The 23369-nt window shown below is 38.5% G+C and overlaps 1 protein-coding gene across 1 annotated transcript in view; it reads left to right on the forward strand.

Annotated features, from left to right (window-relative positions):
- The window catches only part of Sgce (sarcoglycan epsilon), an 83374-nt gene that overhangs the window by 52388 nt on the left and 7617 nt on the right, over nt 1-23369 (forward strand). Inside the window, exons 6-9 of the mRNA XM_012515054.2 lie at nt 9397-9559; nt 12420-12631; nt 13566-13592; nt 14315-14503. Of these exons, the coding sequence (XP_012370508.1) occupies nt 9397-9559; nt 12420-12631; nt 13566-13592; nt 14315-14503 (591 nt within the window). The remainder of the gene's footprint in view (nt 1-9396; nt 9560-12419; nt 12632-13565; nt 13593-14314; nt 14504-23369) is intronic.

A 23369-nucleotide genomic window follows, 5' to 3' on the forward strand; every position in this document is an offset into this window, starting at 1 on the left:
AAAAAAAAATGTTCTCTCAAATGAAGCATATGTCCTAGTACGAATTTGTTGTAAGAAGCCAATGAATTTGTGTAACTGTATTCCGAAGCACAGTTATTGTCTCAAGTTTGGCTATGACCTTATTTTTACATTAGCTTGGCTTGAAGTTTTGTGCTACACTTCGCTTTTACTTTTTGAAAACAACAGCTTTATTAAGGAATGATTTACATACCTCTTTGAACTGTCTACTATTTTGAATTTTAGGAAATTGGAAAGTGTACAGCCATTAGCTAATCAGCTTGGGAACATTTTTATGATCTCAAAACTCTTCACCCTTATCTCTGTACTCATAAGTGGCCACCTACCACAAACCGAGCCACTGCCAACCACTAATTTATGCACTGCTCCTACAAAGTTTTCCTGTTCTGCACATTTCATATTAGTGGAATCTGCAGTGCATGCTCATCGTGTCTGGCTTCTTTCATTTAGTACAACACTTCAAGTTTCATCCACGTTGGAGAACAAATCAGTATTTCATTTCTTTTTGTTTTGCTGAGTAATATTCTCTTGTATAAGGGTAGACACCGTTTTCTACTTATTTATTCATAAAAGCATGTGGATTGTCTCCACCTTTTGACATTGTGAATGACATTGCACTGTCATTCATGTGCGAGCCTTTGCCTACATGTGTATTTTCGTTTCCTTCAGTTACATCCTTAGGAATGGAATTTCTCAGTGATATAGTAATTCTGTATTTAAACTTTTAGGACCTGCCAGACTGTCTTCCAAAGCAGTTAGGTCACTTCATACCCTGTTGTGGTTTGGGTCTAATTGTTCCCTGAAAGTCTCATGCAGTCATGGGGCAGCTTCTAGGCTGTGCGATTAATTCATGATCCAGTGCTGGGATTATAGGCGTGAGTGCTACTGGGATTATGGATGTGAGTGTCATACCCTCAGATAACCTGAATGCAATATAAGGAAGGGAAAGGGGCTTGCCCTCTGCAGCAATCATCACTGCGCTTCCCCTTTCGCTCTTGTTGTTTTGCTATTTTCTGCCGCCATGAACTGCTGCCTTTTGCCCTGTGCCACTCTGCCTTGGAGCCAGCTGATTATGGACTGAAACCTCCACAAACTGAGCTAAATAAACCTTTCCTTGCTTAATTCTGGATGTTGGATTTTGTCCCATCATCGAGAGCAAAGTCACCAAGATGCACCCCCGCTAGCAGAGTCAGAGGGTTCTATTCCCTTCGCATCCCCAATGGCACTATCTACCATCTAGTGGAAATAAAGTGGTTCCTCACTGTTACTTAGCTTTCTAGTTTGCTGATGGCCAATGTGGAGCATTGTGTCATACACACACTGGACAGTTGTGTGTCTTCTTTTGGAGATGTGTCTGATCAGACCCTTTGCCATTTTTAAGTTGGATTGTCTGGATCTTTGTATATTCAGCTCTAAGTCCCTTATCAGAGAGAGTTTACAGATATTCCGTCTTGTTCTTTCAATCCTCTTTACTTTCTTGATTTTATTTCCTGCTTCCCTTTCTCTCCTCTCTCTCCTTGTCCTCAGTGTATTCCTTCCCTTTTGCAAAACATCTATCCCTAATTTCTTTCTGTCACTCCTTTGTTGTACTCTCCATTTATACTTTGTCTTACTCAAGTGGGAGATACCACACAGTGTAAGTATTTGTGCCTGGTTATGTCACTAACATTATATTTTCCAGGTGTATCCATTTTCCTACAAATATCTGAAGTTTATCTTTTTTATAGCCAAGTATTATTTCATTGTTGCAGATACTATGATTTCTTTATCTAGTTGTCGATCGTTGGATATGTGGGCTGCTTCTAGAATTTAGCTGTTATGAATCACGCTGCCGTAGTGTGAAGGGTGTAGGGTTTGCTTTAGATTTAATGTTTTGTTTTGTTTTCTTCCTGTGTGTGTCCTGTTATTCCACATCATGTGTTGAAAAGACTGGTTTCCTCCAGCATATTCCTTTTTGTTCCTATATCAAAGACCAATTATTTAGATTGATGTGGGCCACTTACTGGGCTCCTGTTAGCTTTCAATAATCTGTCTCTGTTGATATTTTTAGTGAAGGGTCTACAGGGTGTTCAGGGTCTCACTACTAGATCAGACTCCTAGTGATACGCCTGTTTACAGCCTCCCAAGAGCTGGGATTACAGGCGCACGCCTCCACGCCCAGTCTCAATTGCCATCTCAGTGTGCCGCAGGGGCAGGGCCAGCTCGGCAGGCCTAGGGATCGAACCCCTGGCCCCTGCGCCTGCTTGCAGGTGTTTTTTTGTTGTTTTTTTTTTTTTTTTTTTTTTTTTTTTGTCAAGTTAATAAGTGTATGTGTGACAGTGAGGTGTTCAGGTCCCCTCCTACTGTTTCATCATGTCCGTTGTTAGTGTTTGTTTTATCAAAGTGGGTGCACCAGTATTTGGCGCACAGATGTTTGTAATTGTTAGCTCTTTCTGTTGAATTGTTCCCTTAACTAACATGTAGGAACCTTCTTTGTTTCTTCTGTCTAGGCTTAGTTGGCATTAACTTTGTCTGAAATTAGGATAGCAACTCCTGTTTTTTTATGGATTCCCACTGCATAGAATATTGTTTTCCATCCATTGATAGTTAATCCATGAATATTTTTTAGAATTGAACGTGTTTCTTGGGTCCTGCACACTGTTGAGTTTTCTTCTTGATCTGTTCTGCCACATCATAGGTTTTGATTGGGGAACTGAGACTGTTCACACTGACAATATTCACTGAGGGGTACTGGCTTCCTCACACTGTTTCATTGATTTCCTGCTCCTGATTTCCTTATATTTCCTGTCTTGCTAAACTGCTTGTCCCACCAGGTGCATCCATTCTTTTCCATTTATTTATGTTGTTGACTTCATTGTACCTTGAGTATTGTTTGTAATGCTGGCTTGTGTCATGAATTTCTTGACTTGTTTCTGGTCATGGAAATGCCTTACTGCTCCATCAATTTTAAAGAAAACTTTTGCAAGATACTTCCATTAGGGTTGGAAGTTGTTATCTTTTAGAATGTAAAAAACTTCAATCTGGCTGGCCAGATACCTCAGTGGATTAAAGTGCCTGCTTAGGCAGACTTGGAGACCGGAGTTTGATCCCTGAACCCCCTGCACTCCCCCCATGGGGTGTGCTCAGTGATTAAGACTGGGTGTGGTGGTGTGCACCTGTAATCCCAGTGCTAGGGAGGCTGAAAACAGGAGGATCACTGAGAGCCCAATCTGTATAGCGAGACCCTACAGAATGTGTACTAAATACAGAAAAAATAAAATAAAATAAAATAAAAAATGCCCCCCCCAAAAAAAACTTCGCTCCAGTCTCTGCTGGCCTTTTAAGGTTTGTGTGGAGAAGTCCACTGTGATCCTCATGGGATTTACCTCTGTATGTGATTTCTTGCCTTTCTCTAACAACTTTTAAAATATGGTCCCTGTGGTGGAATTTTGAATATAATGTGGTTTGGAGAGGTTCTTTATCAGTGGTGGCTATTTAGTGTTGTTTTATGTGCCTCATTTATCTCTGTGTTTATTTCTCCCCCTATATTTGGGAAGATTTGTGGCATTGATTCTGTCAACAGGTGTCTCTTGATTGCTGTAGCATTAGAGTAAATCCAGACATGAGGAATAGGCTTTCAACTTTGTTCTTCTACTTCAATATCACGTTGGATATCTGAGCTCTTCTTTTCTCCATATGCTTGAGAATCCATTTGTCAACATCCACAGAACTTCCTGGGATTTTGAATGGGATTACACTGACTTGATTGGTTAATCTGGGAAGAACAGATAAGAGATTGTGACCAAAGTGAGTCTTATTATCCATGAACGCAAAATTTCTCTCAATTACTTAATTCTGTGGTTTCTTTCATCAGAGTTGTATAGTTTTCCTCATGTATATCTTGTCCATATTTTATTAGATTTATATTTAAATATTTCCCTTTTGAGAAAGCACATGTAAGTGGTATGGTGTTTTCAATTTCAAACTCTAGCTGTTCATGCGGGTATATAGGAAACCAAGTGAAATTATATATTAACTTTATATCCTGCAACTTTATAATGGCTTACTAGTTCTAAGGGAATTTTTTGCCATTGTTTTGTGTCATAGCATCTGTTGGACAAGTAGTTTTATATCTTCCTTCTAAATCTGTTTGGGTTTTTTTTTTTAGTATTTTTATTGTACTCATTTATTTATTTGGTACAGGGTCTCGCTATACAGCTCAGACTCATAGTGATCTTCCTGTCACAGACTGCCCAGGTGTGTGCCACCACACACGGTTTCAGTAGCCAGCGTGGCATACCTGGTGTTCTGGGGCTGGCATGGCATGTGGTACTGGGGACCTAACCCGGGTCCTTTGTTTGCCAAGCAGGCGCTTAGAAGTATGAGCTGTATCTCCCCAGCTCCCTGTCTGTCTTTTCTGTCCTTGACTTTTCTGGTTGAATTAGGTAGGACTTCCTGTATGATACTGAAAATTGGTAGTGAGGGGCCAGGGAGATAGTTCAGTAGAATAAATAAACACTTGCCTGTCAAGCTCAAGGACCTGAGTTCAATCCCTGGTATCGGGAAAAAAAGAAAGAAAGAAAGAAAGAAAGAAAGAAAGAAAGAAAGAAAGAAAGAAAGAAGAAAAGAAAAGAAAAGAAAAGAAAAGAAAAAGAAAGAAAAGAAAAAGAAAATTAGTAGTGAGAGGTGACATTTTTAACTTGCTCCTGGTACTGGTAGGAAAATTTCTCAGCATTTAGTATCATGTTTGCTCCTGAGTTTCATAGACGATCCATGCTAAGATGAACTTCTCCTCTATTCCTATTTTACTGAGTTTTTAGCAGAGATGAGTGTTGGGTTCTATCAAATGCCTTTCTGCATCATTTCTTAAAAGCTTGTGATTTTCTCCTTGATCCCCTTAATATGATAAATTATATTAATTCATTTTCAAATCTTGAATTAACCTTGAATAACTGGGATAAATCTGACTTGGTTGTCATTTGTTATTTTTTTTATTGTTAAATTTGATTTGCTGGTATTTTGTTGAGAATTTTTGCATCTGTTTTTAAATTTATTTATTTTTTTATTTTTTATTTCTTTATTTGGTACAGGGTCTCACCATACAGTTTGGACTCATTGTGATCTGGGGCCAGCATGGCCCATCCAGGGTTCCGGGGCCAGCATGGCATGTGGTACTGGGAATCAAACCCAGATCCTTGTGCTTGTCAGGCAGGTGCTTAGGCCACTGGGCTAGCTCCCTAGCCATGCGTCTGCTTTTAATTAAAGACACTGATCTTCTTTTCGGTACTGTCTTTGCATCACTGTAGTATTAAGGGCCAGGCTTCATAGAATGGGAAAGAAAATACTCTTTTGGCTTCTGTCTTCTGAGAAAGATTGTACAGAATTGGTATCATTTCTTTTTCTCTTTCTTTCTTTTCTCTCTCTCTCTCTCTCACTCTTTTTGTGTGTGTGTGTGTGTGTGTGTGTGTGTGTGTGTGTTACCTACCCGGGATTGAACTAGGACTTTGATCTTGCCAGGCAGGCACTTCTGCTGCTGAACTATATCCTGGGCCCAAGTTTCACTGTTCTTAGTAACTTTCCACTTGCTAGATATGTCCATTTCTGATAGAAAGTTACTGACATCTCCAGATTATAATAGTGAATTCAGGGGCTGGGGAGATGGCTCAGTGGAATAAACACTTCCCTGGCTAGCGCAAGGGCCTGAGTTCAATCCCCAGTTCCGCAAAAAAAAAAAAAAAAAAGATAATAATAATAGTGAATTCATCCATGTCTCCTTGCAATGTTATTATTGCCTCAAGTATTTTTATATTCTCCCTTCCATGCTCATGAATGCTTTATGTTCTTTCACAATTGATCCCTCGATCAGTATGTAACACTCTTCTTTGTCCTTGACATCGTTTGATGCTGTGAAGTATGCTGTACCTGAAATTAATACATCTACTTTTGCTTTTGGGTTTTGTTTTGCTTTTGTTTCTTTCTAATTTTATTTTATTTTATTTTGAAGAGTAAAAACAGAAGTAAAAACAAAAAGAAAAAGACAGAAAGAGGGAAACATACCACAGTACATATGTTACAGATTTTCAAACAGGAATAGCTAATTAGCAGTGGTTGCTGTATCATCTATTTCTATCGTCAGATCTGTTGCTCGCATTAACAGATATAGTTGTGAAAGACTGGGGACGTAGTTGAATAAATCCTAATTGTTTGTGTGTTTGTTTGTTTTGCGTCTGATGCTGGCCACTGGGCCCGGGGTGCCACCCTGACCACTCGTGTGCTCCGCCACTGAGCTGCGTCCCCAGCCCTCGCCCTGCTTTCTGTTGTGCTGGTGCGGCGGATCTCTCTTCATACGCTTTAATCCAGGCGTTTTTATAGCTAAAGAAGACTCCTCATAGAAAGCATCCTAGTTTTTTAATCTGAAAGTCTTTGTCTTTTAATTGGTCCACTTAGACGTTGTTGTCTCAGGTGAGAACTGATCATCTGAACTGCTGTCTGCCGTGTTTGCCGAATGGTCTGTGTTTGTTACTCTTGTTCTTTGTCACTTTTCTTTCTTTTTTTTTTTTTAAATTTTATTTTAGGGAAGGGTCTCCAGGGTGTTCAGGGTCTCACTACTAGATCAGACTTGTAGTGATGCGCCTGTTTACAGCCTCCCATTAGCTGGGAGTACAGGTGTGGGCCACCACGCCCGGTCTTCTTTGTCACTTTTCTCACTTTCTCTTCTTTTTTTATTTTTCTCATTTTAATTGAGCGTTTGTGTGATATCATTTGCTTTCTTCCCAATATATGGGTTGTACTGCTTTCTTGCGTTATTTTAGTTTTGCCTTAGAAGTTGTATACTCAGCCAGGGATATAACTCAACGGTATAAATGCCTGGCTGGCAAGTGCAAGGTCACAAGTTTGATCCCCGGTACTGAGGAAAAAAAAAGGTTGCATGCACACTCTGGCGAGATAGCTCAATGGCATAATGACTTACTTCACAAGTACAAGGTCCCGAGTTCAATCCCTAGTACAAAAAAAAAAAAAAAAAATCCAATTTGCATGCATACATAAAACTAATGAAAATCTACTTTCAAGCAGCACTACACCACTTTACAGGTGATGTGAGTACTTTATAAAAACACAACAATCCCTTTCCTTCCCCCAGTCCTTTATATCATTGCTATTATTAATTTATATATATATATTTAAGTGTATCGTTGCTCTTATTATTTTGAACAAACTCTATCTGTTAGCTCAATTAAGAATAAGAAAAACAGAAGTTCCCATTTTATTTTTCCTTGTTTCTTCTCCTATATTCCACTTTTCTTTTTGTAGCTCCTTTTTTTTTTTTTTTTTTTTTTTTTTTTTTTTTGGTGGAATCAGGGATTGAACTCAGGCCCTTGCACTTGCCAGGGAAGTGCTTATTCCACTGAGCCATCTCCCCGGCCCCTCCACTTTTCTTTTTGAAGATCAAAGTTTGTGACCTATATTGTCATTTTTCTCTCTAAAGAATGTTTTTAGACAACTCTATCATATTCGTTAGTACCTTTTGTATATATTAGTTATAATTATTTAAAATTTCTTACCTGATTATTTCAACATCCCTGATATCTCTGAATCAGATATTTGTTCAGTTTCTTCACACTTTATTTTTTAAATGTATTTAGTACAGGGTGTACAGGGTCTTAAGATTGGACTCGTAGTGATTCTCCTGTTTTCAGCCTCCACCACGCCCGATCTCAATCACCAGCTCAACGTGTCTCGGAGGTGAGGCTGGCACGATAGGCTGGGGATCGAAGCCAGGCTGCTGCACTCTGCCTAAACAGGCACTTTAGTCCACTGAGCTACCTGGCAGGTCACATCCCCCCCCCTTTTTTCCTTTTTCTAACTATTGCTATGTCTTGTAATCTTTTCTTGATAGCTGAACTAATACCCTGTACAAATAACTGCAGTACATTAGCTTTGCTCATAGCAACGTAACCGTAAAGTGTGGGGTGCGGCAAGCACCCACGACAAGTTCTCCAATCGTGAGACTGGCTCTCGAACTTGCGGTGAGCCTGTGCCGCTGAGCACACAATGAACATCAGATGTGCTTTTCGCGTGAAGCACCGTGATGTGGGACAGGACAGAAAATTGCGCTGCAGTTGGGTGTTTCCTTGCTGTACCTGGATTGGGTGTTTCCCTTCCCCTTTCCAGTCAGCCTCTGCCCTCACCTTTTCTTGTTGGGCTTCGGGTAATTTCTCTGAAGGGCAGACCTTGTTAAGAACAGAATATTCTGATGTATTTCAAAATTTCCTTGGTATCTGTAACAATAATCAGTTTCCTAATTATTAGAGTTTATTTTGGGGCCCTCAATTCTGTTGTCTGTCTGTGGTTAATTTATCTCTATTTATGCCATTATCACACCATCTTGGTTATTATAATTTTGCCTAAATTTTCAAATTAGAAATTGAGAATCTTCCAAATTTATTTTGCTTCAATTTTTACTATTTTGACCATTGTTCTAATTTTCGTATCAATTTATCGATATCTGCAAAGAAGACAGCTGAAATTCCAATGGTTTTATTTCATTTTATGAGTAGCTATAGCATGACCATTAATAAACAATATTTAGCTTAATTTCTAGTTTTTCTCTTTTCTTTTAAAAGGCCAGTGAGATTCCCACCTTCTCAAGCTGCTTCAGGATTACTTAAATGCTGCTATCATTATGTTTGTTTTATTATGAAATTGTTCAGTGAATTAAAAGAGTTCTTTCCTCCTATTTGCAGTTACATATCAAGAATAGAAATTTTGTTTGTCTTGTTTGTGATTACCAAACCATTATTTTCCTTTTTACTTCTTAGATGACAGGAAGTTAAGGGTATTGAGATATCTTCAACTAACAGACCAGCAGTAGGATGGTTTGTGTACTAGAAAAACTAACTCACCGAACTCTTGGGTAGAAAAAGCAGAGTTTACCTAAATCTCTGTATCTCCAAGGATGTAATTTTAGAATCTTGTTATAATCAGATCCAGTGAAGATACCTGACTTAAAATTATTATTCTCTTAGCAATAGAATCATTCTCTAAATCATTTACTTCTTATGGTATTTCAATATCAGTAGTGTACCAGAGATAGTAGTTAGAAGGTTACATATGACTTTTTTTTGACTGAAATAAAAAGGATGAAATAAAATTTCCAGGAAATGACATGGACTGGGGGAGCACCGAGGGGGGCCCCGAGCCACTGAGGAATTGCAGGCTGAATGAGAGTGGAGGAAGGAAGCCCCGCACAAGTCACTGCTTTTAAAACCAGGCCCCTACCTCAGGGATGGTTCTAGTTAATCCCTCAATTCAAAGGGATAAACCCTGCTTTCTGGTTAGATTGTTTTTCAGTGTCTTTAATCTCTGAAAGGATAACTTGAGAGTTTCACCTTTCTACAGTGTTTATGTCATGGTTGGTGCCGATGTCCCTTTTTCTTCTTGTTTGCGAGAAGTTGAAAATCCACAGAATCAACTGAGATGCAGCCAAGAAATGGAGCCTGTAATAACCTGTGATAAAAAGTTCCGTACCCAGTTTTACATTGACTGGTGCAAGATTTCACTGGTGAGTTCCTGTTTAATTGTGGCTTTGCAAATGTAATTAGGAGTGGTGTGGCAGGACACAACATTGGGCTGAAACCTGAATTGCTTTTAGGAAAAAAGCCCAAATTACCTTGGAGAATGCAGTGGACCTCCTTGACTGTACAGATTTGGTTACTTCATTAATACTGTATTCATTTGGGAAAAGGTATCTCTACCTTTGTACTCACTCTGCCCTGGATTAGTGGCCGGCTGGCTTAGCTTGGTAGGTGCGCCTGTGGGACACACAGATGCTGTGAAATCAGCACAGAGGAGTTGGGTAGTCTGTGCAGAAGGCCTCTTCCAAATGTGCAGCCGGTCCCTCACTATAGAAGGTGAGAGGGAGACCAGAAACAGCACATTTCACCATCAACCATGACTCTTCTAAGATTCCGGGTCCTGCAAACTTAACTTGTAGAAAAAGTGCAAAGAAGAACAACTAATTCCCAGAGAGGTATTAGGATCTATCTTACAGTCTTAAGTGTAAGTTCATGAGCATTCTGCTCTTTCTAAACCACTTTTTCATTCCTATGCTACAAGATAGGGAAAAATGTAAGCAAGATTTCATATATAAGTTAGATAGATGTGTGTAATATCTTAGATATTTACATTTAATATTTTAAATAAGTTGCTCTGTATATGTTTTGATACTGATATCTGAAAAATAGCAAAGTTGGTTTAATTCTGTAGTGACCTTTAGGTTAAACTTCAGTCAACTGTCTGCAACTGGCATTGAGCGAATGAGATCTAAGTGGAAGGTTGACATTTGGACAAAGTTACTGACACATAAACACAACTCTCACTTCACGTCTCCAAGCCAACTAACTGCAGGCAGCTTTCCAGGTTCCAGCTTGGTCCAGGATCCAGGACACTTTAACCAGGCTGCACCAAATCGTACCCCGATGGCTTTGTGTCCTAGACTCTTCTGTCCTTTGCCTCTTTGAAAAATAGTGCCCTTTCTTTGTCTTTTAGTAAAGTCATTCTGTTGTACATGTGCATGTTATATTTGCACATGTAGAGCTCACAATTCCAGTGATGTTGCTAATCATACAAGGGTGTGAAAGAGCAGCAACAACCACAGCTTAAAACACGGCTCTATTTAGGTGACTCAGAGTCAGAAGGCGGCGGGCCTGACCTGCACCACTTCCCTTGTGCTTGTACGGGAATGGGCATTTGTGTATGATAATACTATCTAATTTCTAGAAGATTAAAAGTGACTTATGCTTTGAAGATTTTAGTTTTTGCTGTGAGGTTTTCTAAACAGAAAGGCTGGGGATTTTCAGTTTTAAATTCTTCATGTGCGTTTTTAGATGCTATCTCCTACCACCAGAGGTTCAGGGGCTCAGGTTAGAGTGGCAGAATAAATATAACAAGTGAATCCTAAATATGGAAAGATTGGGAACGAAACCCAACCCAGAAAGTGTGTAAGATCCTCAACCCTCCTAATGTCCAAATTGAGCACAGAAATTTCATCAGTTTTTCTATTCTTAAAAAGATACTGACTATCAATTTGTTGGCAGAAAAATCGAGGTTTTACTGGCATTGAATAACAGAAGTCTTCAGTGGAGTTCTGTGGGAGAGGACACTGAATAACTCCACATGTAATACTTCCACCATGCTTTTGGTGGCAAATGTAACATTTTTTTTTTTTTTTTGGCAGAATTTTGGATTGAACTCAGGCCCTTGTGCTTGCCAGGGAAGCATTTATCCACTGAGCCATCTCCCCAGCCCTGAATGTAACAAATTTTGCTTGATAACACATGTAGCAGGTTTATGACTCCAAGGCCCTGAGTTCAATTCCTGGATTCCTGGTACCAAAGAAAATAGAAGAAAAAAAAAAGATTTAAAAATTTTTTAAAGGGCTGGGGAGATGGCTCAGTGGAATAAATGCTTCCCTGGCAAGCGCAAAGGCCTGAGTTCAATCCCTGGTTCCACAAAAAAAAGAGAGTAAAAAAAACGTAAAAAGCTCCTTGAAAACAAACTTATGACTACAAATATAACAAATTCACATAATGCCATTTTTAGTGTCCTTTAGTAAAAACCTCAGTAGCTGAATACAACTCATGAAAGCAGTTCAATATTTTTTGTTTTGCGGGCCCAGGGTCTCAGTGTGCAGTTCAGGGTTGCCTCAGACGCACTGTGTAGCCCTGCCTGGCCTTGAACTCATGGGAGCTTCCCACCCTTAGCTTCCCGAGTGCTGGGATGACAGGCATGCACCACCAGGCCTGAAAACAGTTCAGTTAGCGTGGAAATAAATTGACATAGTGGCACTGTCACTATTGTCATGGGATAGAGTTCAGCAAAACTATAGCACTGGATGGGTTCCATGTCCCATCAGTCTTCTGTAAGTATCACTTCTGTCCGTTGGATGACAGGAAGATGAGGAACAGTACATTTTTTCTCCTTTTCAGCTTCCACTAACTTTAGAAACTATACCTGCATACCTGTTCAGCAGCCAGTCTGTGGCTTTTCAACATCACATAGGAGGTTTTTATCCCTAGGAGAAAAGAAATTTACACAGCATTTTGAAAGACGTCCTGCTTTTGGAAGAAAACCACAAAAACACAACATATGTAGCTATATCATGTATATATACATACATATGTAAATTAGCTATAGTGGAGGAGGATGCAAAAAATAGCCAGAGATAGAATTGGCCTTTTTACTTTCATTCCTTACCTCTCCCTCGCTCCAATAAATAACTGCAAATTTAAAGTGGTAAAGCAGTTGGAAAAGATGGACTTCTAAGGGCATTTGTCAAAGAATGTTTTGTTGTATCAAGAGCTTAACATCTCATAAAGTTTGCAGCTATTAATTTACTGTGTAATTGTCTTCTCTTGTATCAGGTTGATAAAACAAAGCAAGTGTCCACCTATCAGAAAGTGATCCGCGGAGAGGGGATTTTGCCTGATGGTGGGGAGTACAAGCCCCCTTCTGATACTTTGAAAAGCAGAGACTATTACACGGATTTCCTAATTACACTGGCTGTGCCCTCGGCAGTAGCACTGGTCCTCTTTCTAATGCTTGCTTATATCATGTGCTGCCGACGGGAAGGAGTGTGAGTACTTTTGAACACTAATAAAGAATTAGAGAGCCTGCTAAGATAACACAGAGGATTCCATTAAAAGCAAAGTTTCATTTAGTTCATGAAACACACTCTAAATGAATTGAAATTGTGTTCAAGACCAACTGCACTACTTTATTCCTTTAAAATGAATTAAAAGAGTTTTGAATCTAGTCAATCAAATTAGGGGCCATAATTACTTTATTCAAATATTATTAGGGCTAGATGTAAATTCATGCTGGAAAAACAGTCCCAGGAATAATTGAGTCTAGATACTTTGGCTGCACAAGCCATCTTGTATGAGCAGAGACTGGAATCTATTGACATGGTAATTGCACTTTAAATAAATAAATTGTCCTAGTCAGTTTTACCAGAAAAGATGGTCAGAATTCTTCTTGAAATCATTCTGCTGTCAAACAGGGTGTCACAATCTAAATGCTTGAAATATATTTTAAAAAAATAACTTAGGAGTAAATTAATGAAAATAAGGTATAATTTGAGTAATGAGTCTTCGCTTCATGAATAGTTAGTACTTTCAGGACATCTATGTCAATTAAGGTAATCTCCTGAGATTATCTGAGAGCCAGGGTAACAAAGCAAAGGCTAAGAAATTAATAAAGCAGCAAGTAACAAATTCTTCCATTTTTACATGTAGCCTGATTTCATTATGTCATGAAATTTATTTCAATCAAGAGCTCGATTCTTAATCTCCATTTTTTCCATTTTTCTGTGCGTTCTCGTCAGTATTCCATCGCTGTCTGTGTCTTCACCCAGTAATGTCCTCAACCCCGTGGCACGTGCTCCCTGGCTGTGTTGCAAAGTGACAGCATCCGCATTGCCGCATCACGCAGTGTCCCATGAGCATAGAGTCTTAATGTTCCAAATATCAATGCTATTATTTAATTCATAAATTTTGTTTTGTTTCTAGGGAAAAGAGAAACATGCAAACACCAGAGTAAGTGTCTTCTTTCCTGTTACTTCTCATCCTTCCACTCCTCAGTTGCCCGTCTCGCTCCTTCCATGTTTGTTCATCATGCTTCGTTTTCATTCTTCATCTTTCATAGTTAATTTCATAAACGTGAACGCTGCTTTCTAACTAGAGACACATAGAAGCGGTAGAAACTAGAACTAAAAAGAGTTTGAAAATCAAGTAGACTTAGATAAAAATTAAACCTAAAATATTTCAGGTTCAGCGTATTAACTTGCCATTTGTATTATGTGGTTTCCCAATCTGCACTTTTATAAAGCAGAGAGCAGATGAAAAGAACTTTCTGCCCAGTATTCCTGAGTCTACAACCTACCATTAAATGAAACTTCTGTGAGTATTTATAAATATGCCCTACCAAAAGCAACAATATAAAAAGCCATGGTAGTTTTACTTTAATCATAGAAAATAAATAGAAAACTAATTTGTTCCTTAGGGCTATAATATTAACACAATGCTTCGGAACTTAGTTTAATTTGAGACTTGTGTCCTTCAAAACCAGTTTTGAATTTTCAGTTCGGCTATGGTAAAAGTATGTGACATGGGCCTCTTGCAGAGATAGTTTGTAAAAAGCCCAAAATGCAATAATATCTTGTGATTTGAAAAATAATAATAATTTTACTTTTTTTTTAATGATCCTTCAGGCGAATCCATGATTTTAAATGTACATTATTTATTTCTTTTTGGTGTAGCATCCAACTAGTCCATCACAGCGCTATTCAGAAGTCTACCAAGGAGCTTCGCGATATGTCCAAGAATAGAGAGATAGCGTGGCCCCTGTCCACGCTTCCCGTGTTCCACCCGGTGACCGGGGAAATCCTTCCCCCGCTGCACACGGACTCCTACGACGGCACTAGCATGCCGCTGATGCAGACGCAGCAGTAAGTATCCCCCAGGGCCGTGATGAAGGCGTGCACATACAGTTTGATTCATGACCAGAAAGGCCAAGCTTTTGGCTGGTGTTATTTTGGTTTTCCTATTTATAACTAGTACGGAAGAGACCATTAGGTAATTGCTCATGTCTGGCCTGAAACAAATACAGTAGGGTTACTGTTGAGAAATTTTCTTTCTTTTCTTCACTTATCCAAACAAGGGCACGTTTGCCGTAATATTCCAGAAAGTGACATGATAATAAACCATCCTATACGTTCGCTTCAGAAGAATTAACTGTCAAAAAATAAATGTATACTAGAGCGTGACAGCTTTTTGGACATGTTAGACTTACTTTGTTTTGCTAATCTTTTTTAGTTTGCACAGATCTGTATAATAAATTTTTTTCAGGATAGAGGTTTTTAGGGTTTTTTTATGGTCTGCTTGTATATGAAAATAAGCGGTTCCAATTTGGACTGCAAACATGTATTTTATTGGTGCAGCCTTCTTAATGCTGGAAGACTGTGGTCAGAAGGCCTGCAGGAGGAGCTTGTAAGGGTCAGGGACCAGGCAGGAGAGTGAAGAGCTTTCTGTGCCTGGAAGCTGGATTGTGGTACAGTTATCCACATGAAGCAGTGGCTGAAACTGGCGTTTGCTTTTAAGGGCTTGGCTTTTGCTTTTTTTTTTCTTTTTCTTTTAAGGACCAGAAGTCACACAGTTATATTTGAGGTCCTTCTCATTTTCAGAGTAAATGAAATGACAATGCAGGAAAATTCTTCTGTCTCTCTGTCTCTGTCTCTCTCTCTTTGTTTCTCTCTCTCTCTCTCTCTCTCTCTCTCTCTCTCTCTCTGTTTCTGTCTCTCTCTTTATTTCTGTCTCTCTCTTTGTTTCTGTCTCTGTCTCTCTCTCTGTCTCTCTCTCTGTCACTTTCTCTGTCTCTCTGTCTCTCTCTCTCTTTGTTTCTGTCTCTCTCTCTTTGTTTCTGTCTCTCTCTCTTTGTTTCTGTCTCTGTGTCTCTCTCTGTCTCTCTCTGTTTCTGTCTCTCTCTTTGTTTCTGTCTCTGTCTCTGTCTCTCTTTGTTTCTGTCTCTCTCTCTTTGTTTGTCTCTGTCTCTCTCTCTGTCTCTTTCTCTGTCTCTCTCTCTGTCTCTCTCTCTCTGTCTCTCTCTCTTTCTCTTACCCCTCCCACCTGCATGCACACATCTTTGAATGGAAAATAAGAGTAAATATTGACTAAAATTTTTATCTGGAGGGGCTGTGCATATAGCTCATTGGTAGAGTACCTAAATAGATGAGGGCCAGGGTTCAGTCCCCAGCACTGGGGGAAGCAAATTGGGAAACGCTCTGCATGCAAACCTTTTCCTCCAGAGAGTACTTCTTTTGTCCTTAGGTAAAAATGCATGTTGGTAATTTAAAAATTAAACAAGAACTGAGATGAGTGGCATAAGAAATGAGCTTAGAAAAATTCACTCAAAAGACTTTAGAAATTCAAAAATATTATCAATATTATAAAGTGTTCTAGCATTTTCTTAGGATGTTATAGGCCAGGGATATGTGTGTGTGTGTGTGTGTGTGTGTGTGTGTGTGTGTGTGTGTTTATCTGTCTGTCTGTCTGTCTTTCATTCAGAACCTTTCAGTGGTAAAGGGAAATTATATATATATAGCTTGGACTTGGATGCAATATTCCACCGGAGGTAAATTTCATAGTTTAATTGTAGTGAAGGGAACACATGGATTTCTGTGCTCTGTAACGGTGGTGGTGACCCGACCGTTATGAGTCACCGCAAGACAGAAGTAGATACTGGTGAGAAACATGGGGAAAATTTCAGGAATATTATCATAATGCACAATTTAGCAATCTTTCCTACCTGTTTGAGATGAAAATTGTGAGTGACCCTTTCATTTGCCTTCAAAAGGAAAAAGATTTTTGCTTTAAAACTAGCTTATGTTGTTTAGTGTAGCATGGAAACATTTATGGGTATGCTTCAAAAATGAAATAGTCCAATGTACCTGGAAAACAGGTTTTGCTTGAATGTTTTTTAAGTGAGCTACAGGAGTTCTTTGGAACACCTTGCGTGTTGATGTATTTGTGAATCCCTGGGAAAAGGTCAGGTTAGCTGACTTTTTAGAGAACATCTTGGAAAATGCTTCTATTGACAAAATAATAATGCTACAAAGTCAGAATACGAAGCTATTGTAATCAGTAGAACTGCAGGGTGTTTATCAGTAGAACTATTGCTGGTAGTAAAGTTGGAGGGAGGAACGAAGGGCTGTGTCATTGTTTATTCTTCCTAACCATATTTATTGATAATAAGCCTAGCTCCTGAAAAATTGTTTTGATTCCCTGTGGTTAGAATTCTTCAGCGTTGCTACCAATGTACAAACAAAATAAAATTTTCTATCTAGTTTACATCCAAATGCAGCTTTCAGGTCCTTCCGTAACCCCATCAAAATTGTCATTATGTTGATCAGACCTTTTTGCAGTTAGTATAGTGAACTTGCAACAATTTCAACATATGTGTATTTTGAAGTCCAGAAAAATCTTCCTATTATTCCGATTACTGCTAATGGGGAAGCCCCATTAACTGGCACTTCTATATGAATAGGGTCCATCGATCATTGATGATGTTCACAGTGATTATTCTGAGGCACTGCGGGATCATCAAGAGTGCCTGACTCATCAGAGGAAAATTAAATTACATTTGGTGTCGTTTCAGTGTTGAGTGTGTATTATCTTTCTTTTATTCTTGGAAATGGATAATATTTGCATGGTCTCTATGGTAACTCCCTATAAGCAAGAATATGTGATTAACCTCATTTTCTAGCCATGCCAGGGAATAGGGAATTTATTGCCTGTGGTTCATCAGTGCTGTCCTTCACACAGATTCAACTTTTACACTTTAACTGAGAGGCATAGTTTTTAGCTTTATTTCAGCTCTACGTAGACACGGGAACATTTTGATCTTTGGGATAGAACTGAACTTTCAAGTTCAAAATGAGATATTATATTTGATGAGGCATTACAGTACTTTATTATCAGGTATATACTTGGATAATGCTGCTTTCTTTCTTTAGGGTAAAAGGAAAATTTATTGGAGAATAGAAATGGGGAATAAGAATAGCGCCTGGGAGACAGGAGGGGTCCTGCATGGGTTGCCTCATTCATCCTCATATATTCTTACTAAAGGTACTGGATTTATCATTCATAAGTAATTGCCCAGCCACAGGCTTTGTGTTTCTTCTTCAGACTTATCACCAGAAACATTTGAGCATAAGAATGTGGTTAAACATGTATGCGGGCTTCTAAACAAGACATAAGAAGGTTCAAAGCTTTCTTCAGAGCTGCATAGATGTAACATTGGTCTTCTAAACAAGTCATTGCGGGGGCTGGGGATTTGGCTCAGCGGTAGAATGCTTGCCTAGCAAGCTGGAAGCCCTGGGTTCGGTCCTTGGTACCAAAACCAAAAAATAAACCTCTCCTAAAAAGCAGTTCAACCAAAAAAATACGGTAAAATCAAAAAAGACCAAAAACAAACAAGGCAACTAAACAAGTCATTGCACTTCAGAGGGCTAGAGGATTTTCAAGCACTGTGTAGGGAAGGACTGCTGCTGATACCAGTTACACTATTTTCTCTTTGGTGGAATGCGTCAAACAGCTGCACACTGGCACCATAAATTATCAAAAAAAAAAAAAAAAGTTTACTCTTTTGTAGATAATACATTTGAGACCCTGATAAGAGGCCAAGCTAAATTAGGTCAGCACTGAGATAAGATTGTTTACCTATACTGATACCTTCTCAGAGATTGATCCGGTGGTCATTGACCTTAGATGTATCTCTGATCCAGTATATGCATAAAGTAAATACAGACGTCGTAGAAGGAGAAGCCAGGCTGGACCTGGGAGGCAGAACTTGGACTCCAGAGGGGGGGCTTCCTATTGTACAGGGGTCGTGTTGCTTTTCGCATCATGGACAGTATAAATAGGCTACTAAATTATCACATAGTCTAAAAATGTACTGTCAGCCCAATTTGATCTTTCTTAGTTTATTCTTCAATATATATTTTTAAATTGTGGCATAATTTTAGAGGTACCAGAAATTTGCAGAGATAATATGGGAATTCTCAGATAATATTGACTAGCTCGTCCCATCAACACCGTGGGGTACCATAGTACATTCACGGTGGGCCAGTGTTGATGGTAACCATTACCCACACTCAGACATTTTTCTGTTTGTCTTGTTTTAAGATTTCTCTACTTTTTGAACAAATGTTATTTTTCAGTTCCAAGATTCTGCCTCATATATTAATATCATCATGCATCCTTAATTCTCTTTTTCCTCTCTCTCTCTCTCTCTCTCTCTCTCTCTCTCTCTCTCTCTCTCTTTCTTTTTTTTTTTTTTCCCCAGAACTGGGGATTGAACTCAGGCCCTTGCGCTTACCAGGGAAGCGCTTATCCTACTGAGCCATCTCCCCAGCCCCTATCCTTAGTTTTCCATGGTCTGAACTGTTTTGTAAACCTTCTATGCATCCCATGACCTGGAGAGCATTGACAGCTATAGGAGGCAGCCATTCTGTAGGGTGTCTCCCATGCTCTTACTTACCCAGTCTTTCTCTTCTGTGTCAAGTTCTGTCTTTGTAGCTCAGTGAACAAGTATTAACGTTAGGCTGGGGAGATAGCCCAGTGGTCTAAGCACCTGCCTGGCAAGCACAAGAACCCAGGTTTGATCCCCAGTACCACATGCTGTGCTGGCCCTACAGCAAGTCAGCCACTAAAACCAGACATGGGGCTGGGGAGATGGCTCAGTGGAATATGCGCTTCCCTGGCAAGCACAAGCGCCTGAGTTCAATCCCCGGTTCTGCAAAAAAAAAAAAATAAAATAAAATAAATAAATAAATAAATAAATAAATAAAACCAGACATGGTGGTACATACCTGTAACCCCAGTGCTACGGAGGCTGAGGCAGGAGGATCACTAAAAATCCAAGCTACGTAGTAAGACCCTATACCAAATAAATAAAGGATTAAAAAACTAATAAAAGTATTGATAGTAGAAAAATTTGCTTTCTTCTCTACAGACAATTCCTTTAGTGCAGTTTATTTCCATAAATCATATTTTAGACTATTCTTAAATATAAATGGCCTTTTCTCAAAGAATCATTGGTGTAGTAGGGGTTTATATTTGTGAAAAGACATACATTAAAAACCCATCACCAGGGCCCAAGGAGATGGCTCAGAATTAAGTGCTTCCCTGGCAAGCGGAAGGGTCTGAGCTCAATCCCCGGTTCTGCAAAAAACCAAAACCTCATTATCTATTTGGTAGGTGTACCTGAAAGGCAAACCTTTGTAATTATTTAAATGAATAACACTCAAGTCCTATAACTTTAAGTCCTAGCATTGAGAATCTAATGTAGCTGTTCCCAAACCGCATCCCACATTGATATCCAGAGCACATCTTATGATGCTGAACACGGAGATTTGGAGGATGGTAGAATACGTTATAGAAGAAGAAGAAAAACAACAACAACAAGCAAAATGGTTGAGAATCCCTGATTTAAAAGATTATCATTTTAAGATGGGATCATCTAAAAAATCTGGCATTTCTGATGGCTAGAACACTTTTCCACACCTCTTTATATGTCCTAAAAAATGCTGTGGAGAAGACATTAGTATGAAGTAGAAAGCACTGGCCCGGTGGGAGAGAAAAATGGTACATGCTGGAAACCTCAAAATCCCATGGAAAGTGTAACCAGTTTATAGTTTCATGCTTTGGAAAAAGGACATTGACGAGAGAATCCTAAAAATTCAATTTCCTAACAAATCAATGCATTGTTCAATTTGTGGGGAATTACGTTGCCTTTGTGGAGGGGAAATTCTGCCTCCTTATTATTCTTATAACAACAGAGACATTGGTTAATCTTTTTGTGTGTGTATGAGTAGGAAGGATCTTTATAGAGGACCCTGAGGTGATGAATAATGTGGGATAGTGACCCACACATTTTCCATGAAGATTTTAATTGGCTATTCAAAATTTCTCCTTCTTCATTATACTTAACATAATACCTAATCCAGGATAATTGGGTATCCTTATAAGAGGAGGTAGATTGTACTTAATCTTTTGTAAATTAACAAGTACAAAAGTAGAATTAAATATTCTAATTAAAGATAATAACTAATCATTTTAACTTCTAAGTATTTTTCCCTTTGGCTTCCCTTTAGCAATAATGAGAACCAACTTGAAGGTAAAATTCCATAAATAAGAAATTGAGGATTAATAAAAGTAGAAGTTTGAAGAAACTTGTATTGGGAGGCCAAACTAGTAGCTCCCTGTTGACAAGAACTGTCAATCAGCCAAGGTTCTTTCAGAGCCTTTGACCTTTAAAATTTATTTTTAATCCAGCAAGTATATTACTACAAGTGATGGATACAATACTGCTTTATGGGTTTTGGTTCTAAAAGTTTCTGCTTTGATTTAAAACTGTGAGAGATTTACTTTGGTTAATTGGGGGAAAGTGCCTCCTTTTTCTTTTTATAGCATGTAGAATGCTACATTGATTATAGTAAAAATTAAGGTTTTGAACTTTGAAGTTACAATGCTGCCAATTTTTTGTGACCCTCTCTCGGCCTTTCCTTCTTTCCTCCCAGCAGATAATGACCTGGTTCCTCAGCAGAAGTAAACATAATCCAGAGCTGGGCATTGGCAGAGAAACCATTTATCAAAAATAAAAATTTGCTTCATGATATTATTATCCTAAAACATACGCTGTTGAACTTCTCTTCTGGAGGGTTAACAACTTAAGTTTGCAGACCGAAAAATTAGAGAAAAAGAAGGGCTACAAGGACAGCCAACATTTTGGCCCTAGCCATTCAAGGTCAGTAAGGACTCAGGACATAAGAGAACCTGTACTGTAACATCTTGTAACTCAGTGGTGTCCCAAATTTTCTTATCAAGGAGATTATGGGGACACAGAGGAAAGTGTTCGGCATTGTAGAGTATGCCTAAGGAGAGTCACATGGAGAGAAAACACTCTCTCAGGCTTTCACAGAGAGCAAACAATGACCATAATTCATCTACATGGCTGACACTGACAAAGGATCTACAAACTGAGGTACAGGGTTCAGCATAAATCCTGAGGGGATTTGACTGACCTTGTCAGATACAGAAGTTACATTTCTTGTTATATAGGTCTTGCTTTGTCTTGGTCTTAACCATCCAGCAGAAAAGTATAAAAGTGAGGTATAAAAAGTAAATCTGTATTAATATGCTGAGCTGTAAAAGGCTCAAGTTAACAACTTCTGACATTCCCAGTCCTATGGATAACCCACTATTATGGACTACTGGACTATATTGGATTACTTTGCTGAATTCATGTACCTACAATATTTAAATGACAATGAAATACCCATCTCTGACAAAAGTAAACAAAAAAAGGAGATACAATGAAGGACTATTTTGTAGAAAAAAATATATATATATATATCTGTATATACAAAATAGTTAGCACAGATATACAGCTACTTTCTCTTAGTTCAATAAGAAAGTTTTGAATTAATAGTGTTTACACAAGATATCATGTCTGCATTTTGTACTATGAATAACTACTACAAAGACAACAATATGCAATGTATTAGTTATTATAATTGTCCTACTAACCTGTTTTGAAACTGTCTCATTGCTACTTCTTTCTCAATAAAATTAATACAATTTTTTTTTAATTTGCAAAGGGCTATGAATGCAGCTGAGTGGAAGAGTTCTTGCCTAGTATATATGAGTCCTTGGGTTCAAAAACAAAATAGTTAAAGGTCTAAATCATTTTTAGAAAATATATTTGTGGCAATCTCCGTCTTGCTGTAATGATGGGAAATTCCCAAATTATATTACAATTTCTGATAGTTAAATGTCCATCCTATGTCCAAAGAGAAGTTTTTTGTGTTTCCCGTAACTAATATAATTTTCCTTCAGCTCTGGCGTAGGTTCTGTGCCTTTGTGCAAATAAGTTTGCTTTCAACTCTACAAACAAGTAACAATATAATCAGGTAATAACAGGTAATAATCATCCACCTTATACACAGAATTACTCTACAGGGCATCCAAGAATGTCAAATTACCTCAAAAGAGTTTTACAAATAACAAATAACAAATAATTGTATACTCTTCCCAAATCAGTTATTTCTTAATTTGCAAGTTATTACCTTTGCTTTCTCAAAGAATGAGATTTGTATGGTGACTAACTTATACAGTGTTCTATTTAAATGCGTGTATTGGTGGCAATAAAATCAGAAAATAATTACCACTAGTAATTCAGGGAATTACAATGTTCTTAACCTTCTACGTAATGCCATAGTTTACATATTATAACCTTTCAGTTAGCCCATTAATCACTTAATTATTTAAGGAGTTTTATGACTTTATAATGGGCCTTTCTTTGAGGGATTATAGGGTCTTTATTTAGAGTCAACCTCCTGCTCTCTTCCTGAGTTTTGTGCATCATAACCTAGTAGAGTTTATCATAGCCACTTTTCTAGCATTTGGGGAGCTGTACCCCTGCAAGGTGCCAGTCTTTAACTCTTAAATAGAGTATATGGGTTCACACACGTCCATCGTGGGTGCATCACATGCTGTTCGTCACGGGCTCCCAGATGCTCGCAAGCCTGGGCAGCCACAAAGGTGGAACTTTGTATACATGCCTTGAAGACCTGAGGGAAGTAGAGTCTTAATAATGTTTTGTTTTAGTTGAGCATGCTTTTGTGCGGATAAGCCTGATTAATGTTACTCTTCAAGCCCCATTTGAAATTAAAAGGAATGTATTGCCAATTGCAATTATTACACAATTGCTTTCTTGTGTATCTTTTTAAATTTCTTGTTTCTTTCTTTTTTTTT

This window comes from Octodon degus, unplaced genomic scaffold (assembly GCF_000260255.1).
Source record: "Octodon degus isolate 3935 unplaced genomic scaffold, OctDeg1.0 scaffold00050, whole genome shotgun sequence".
Classification (NCBI taxonomy): Eukaryota; Metazoa; Chordata; class Mammalia; order Rodentia; family Octodontidae; genus Octodon; species Octodon degus.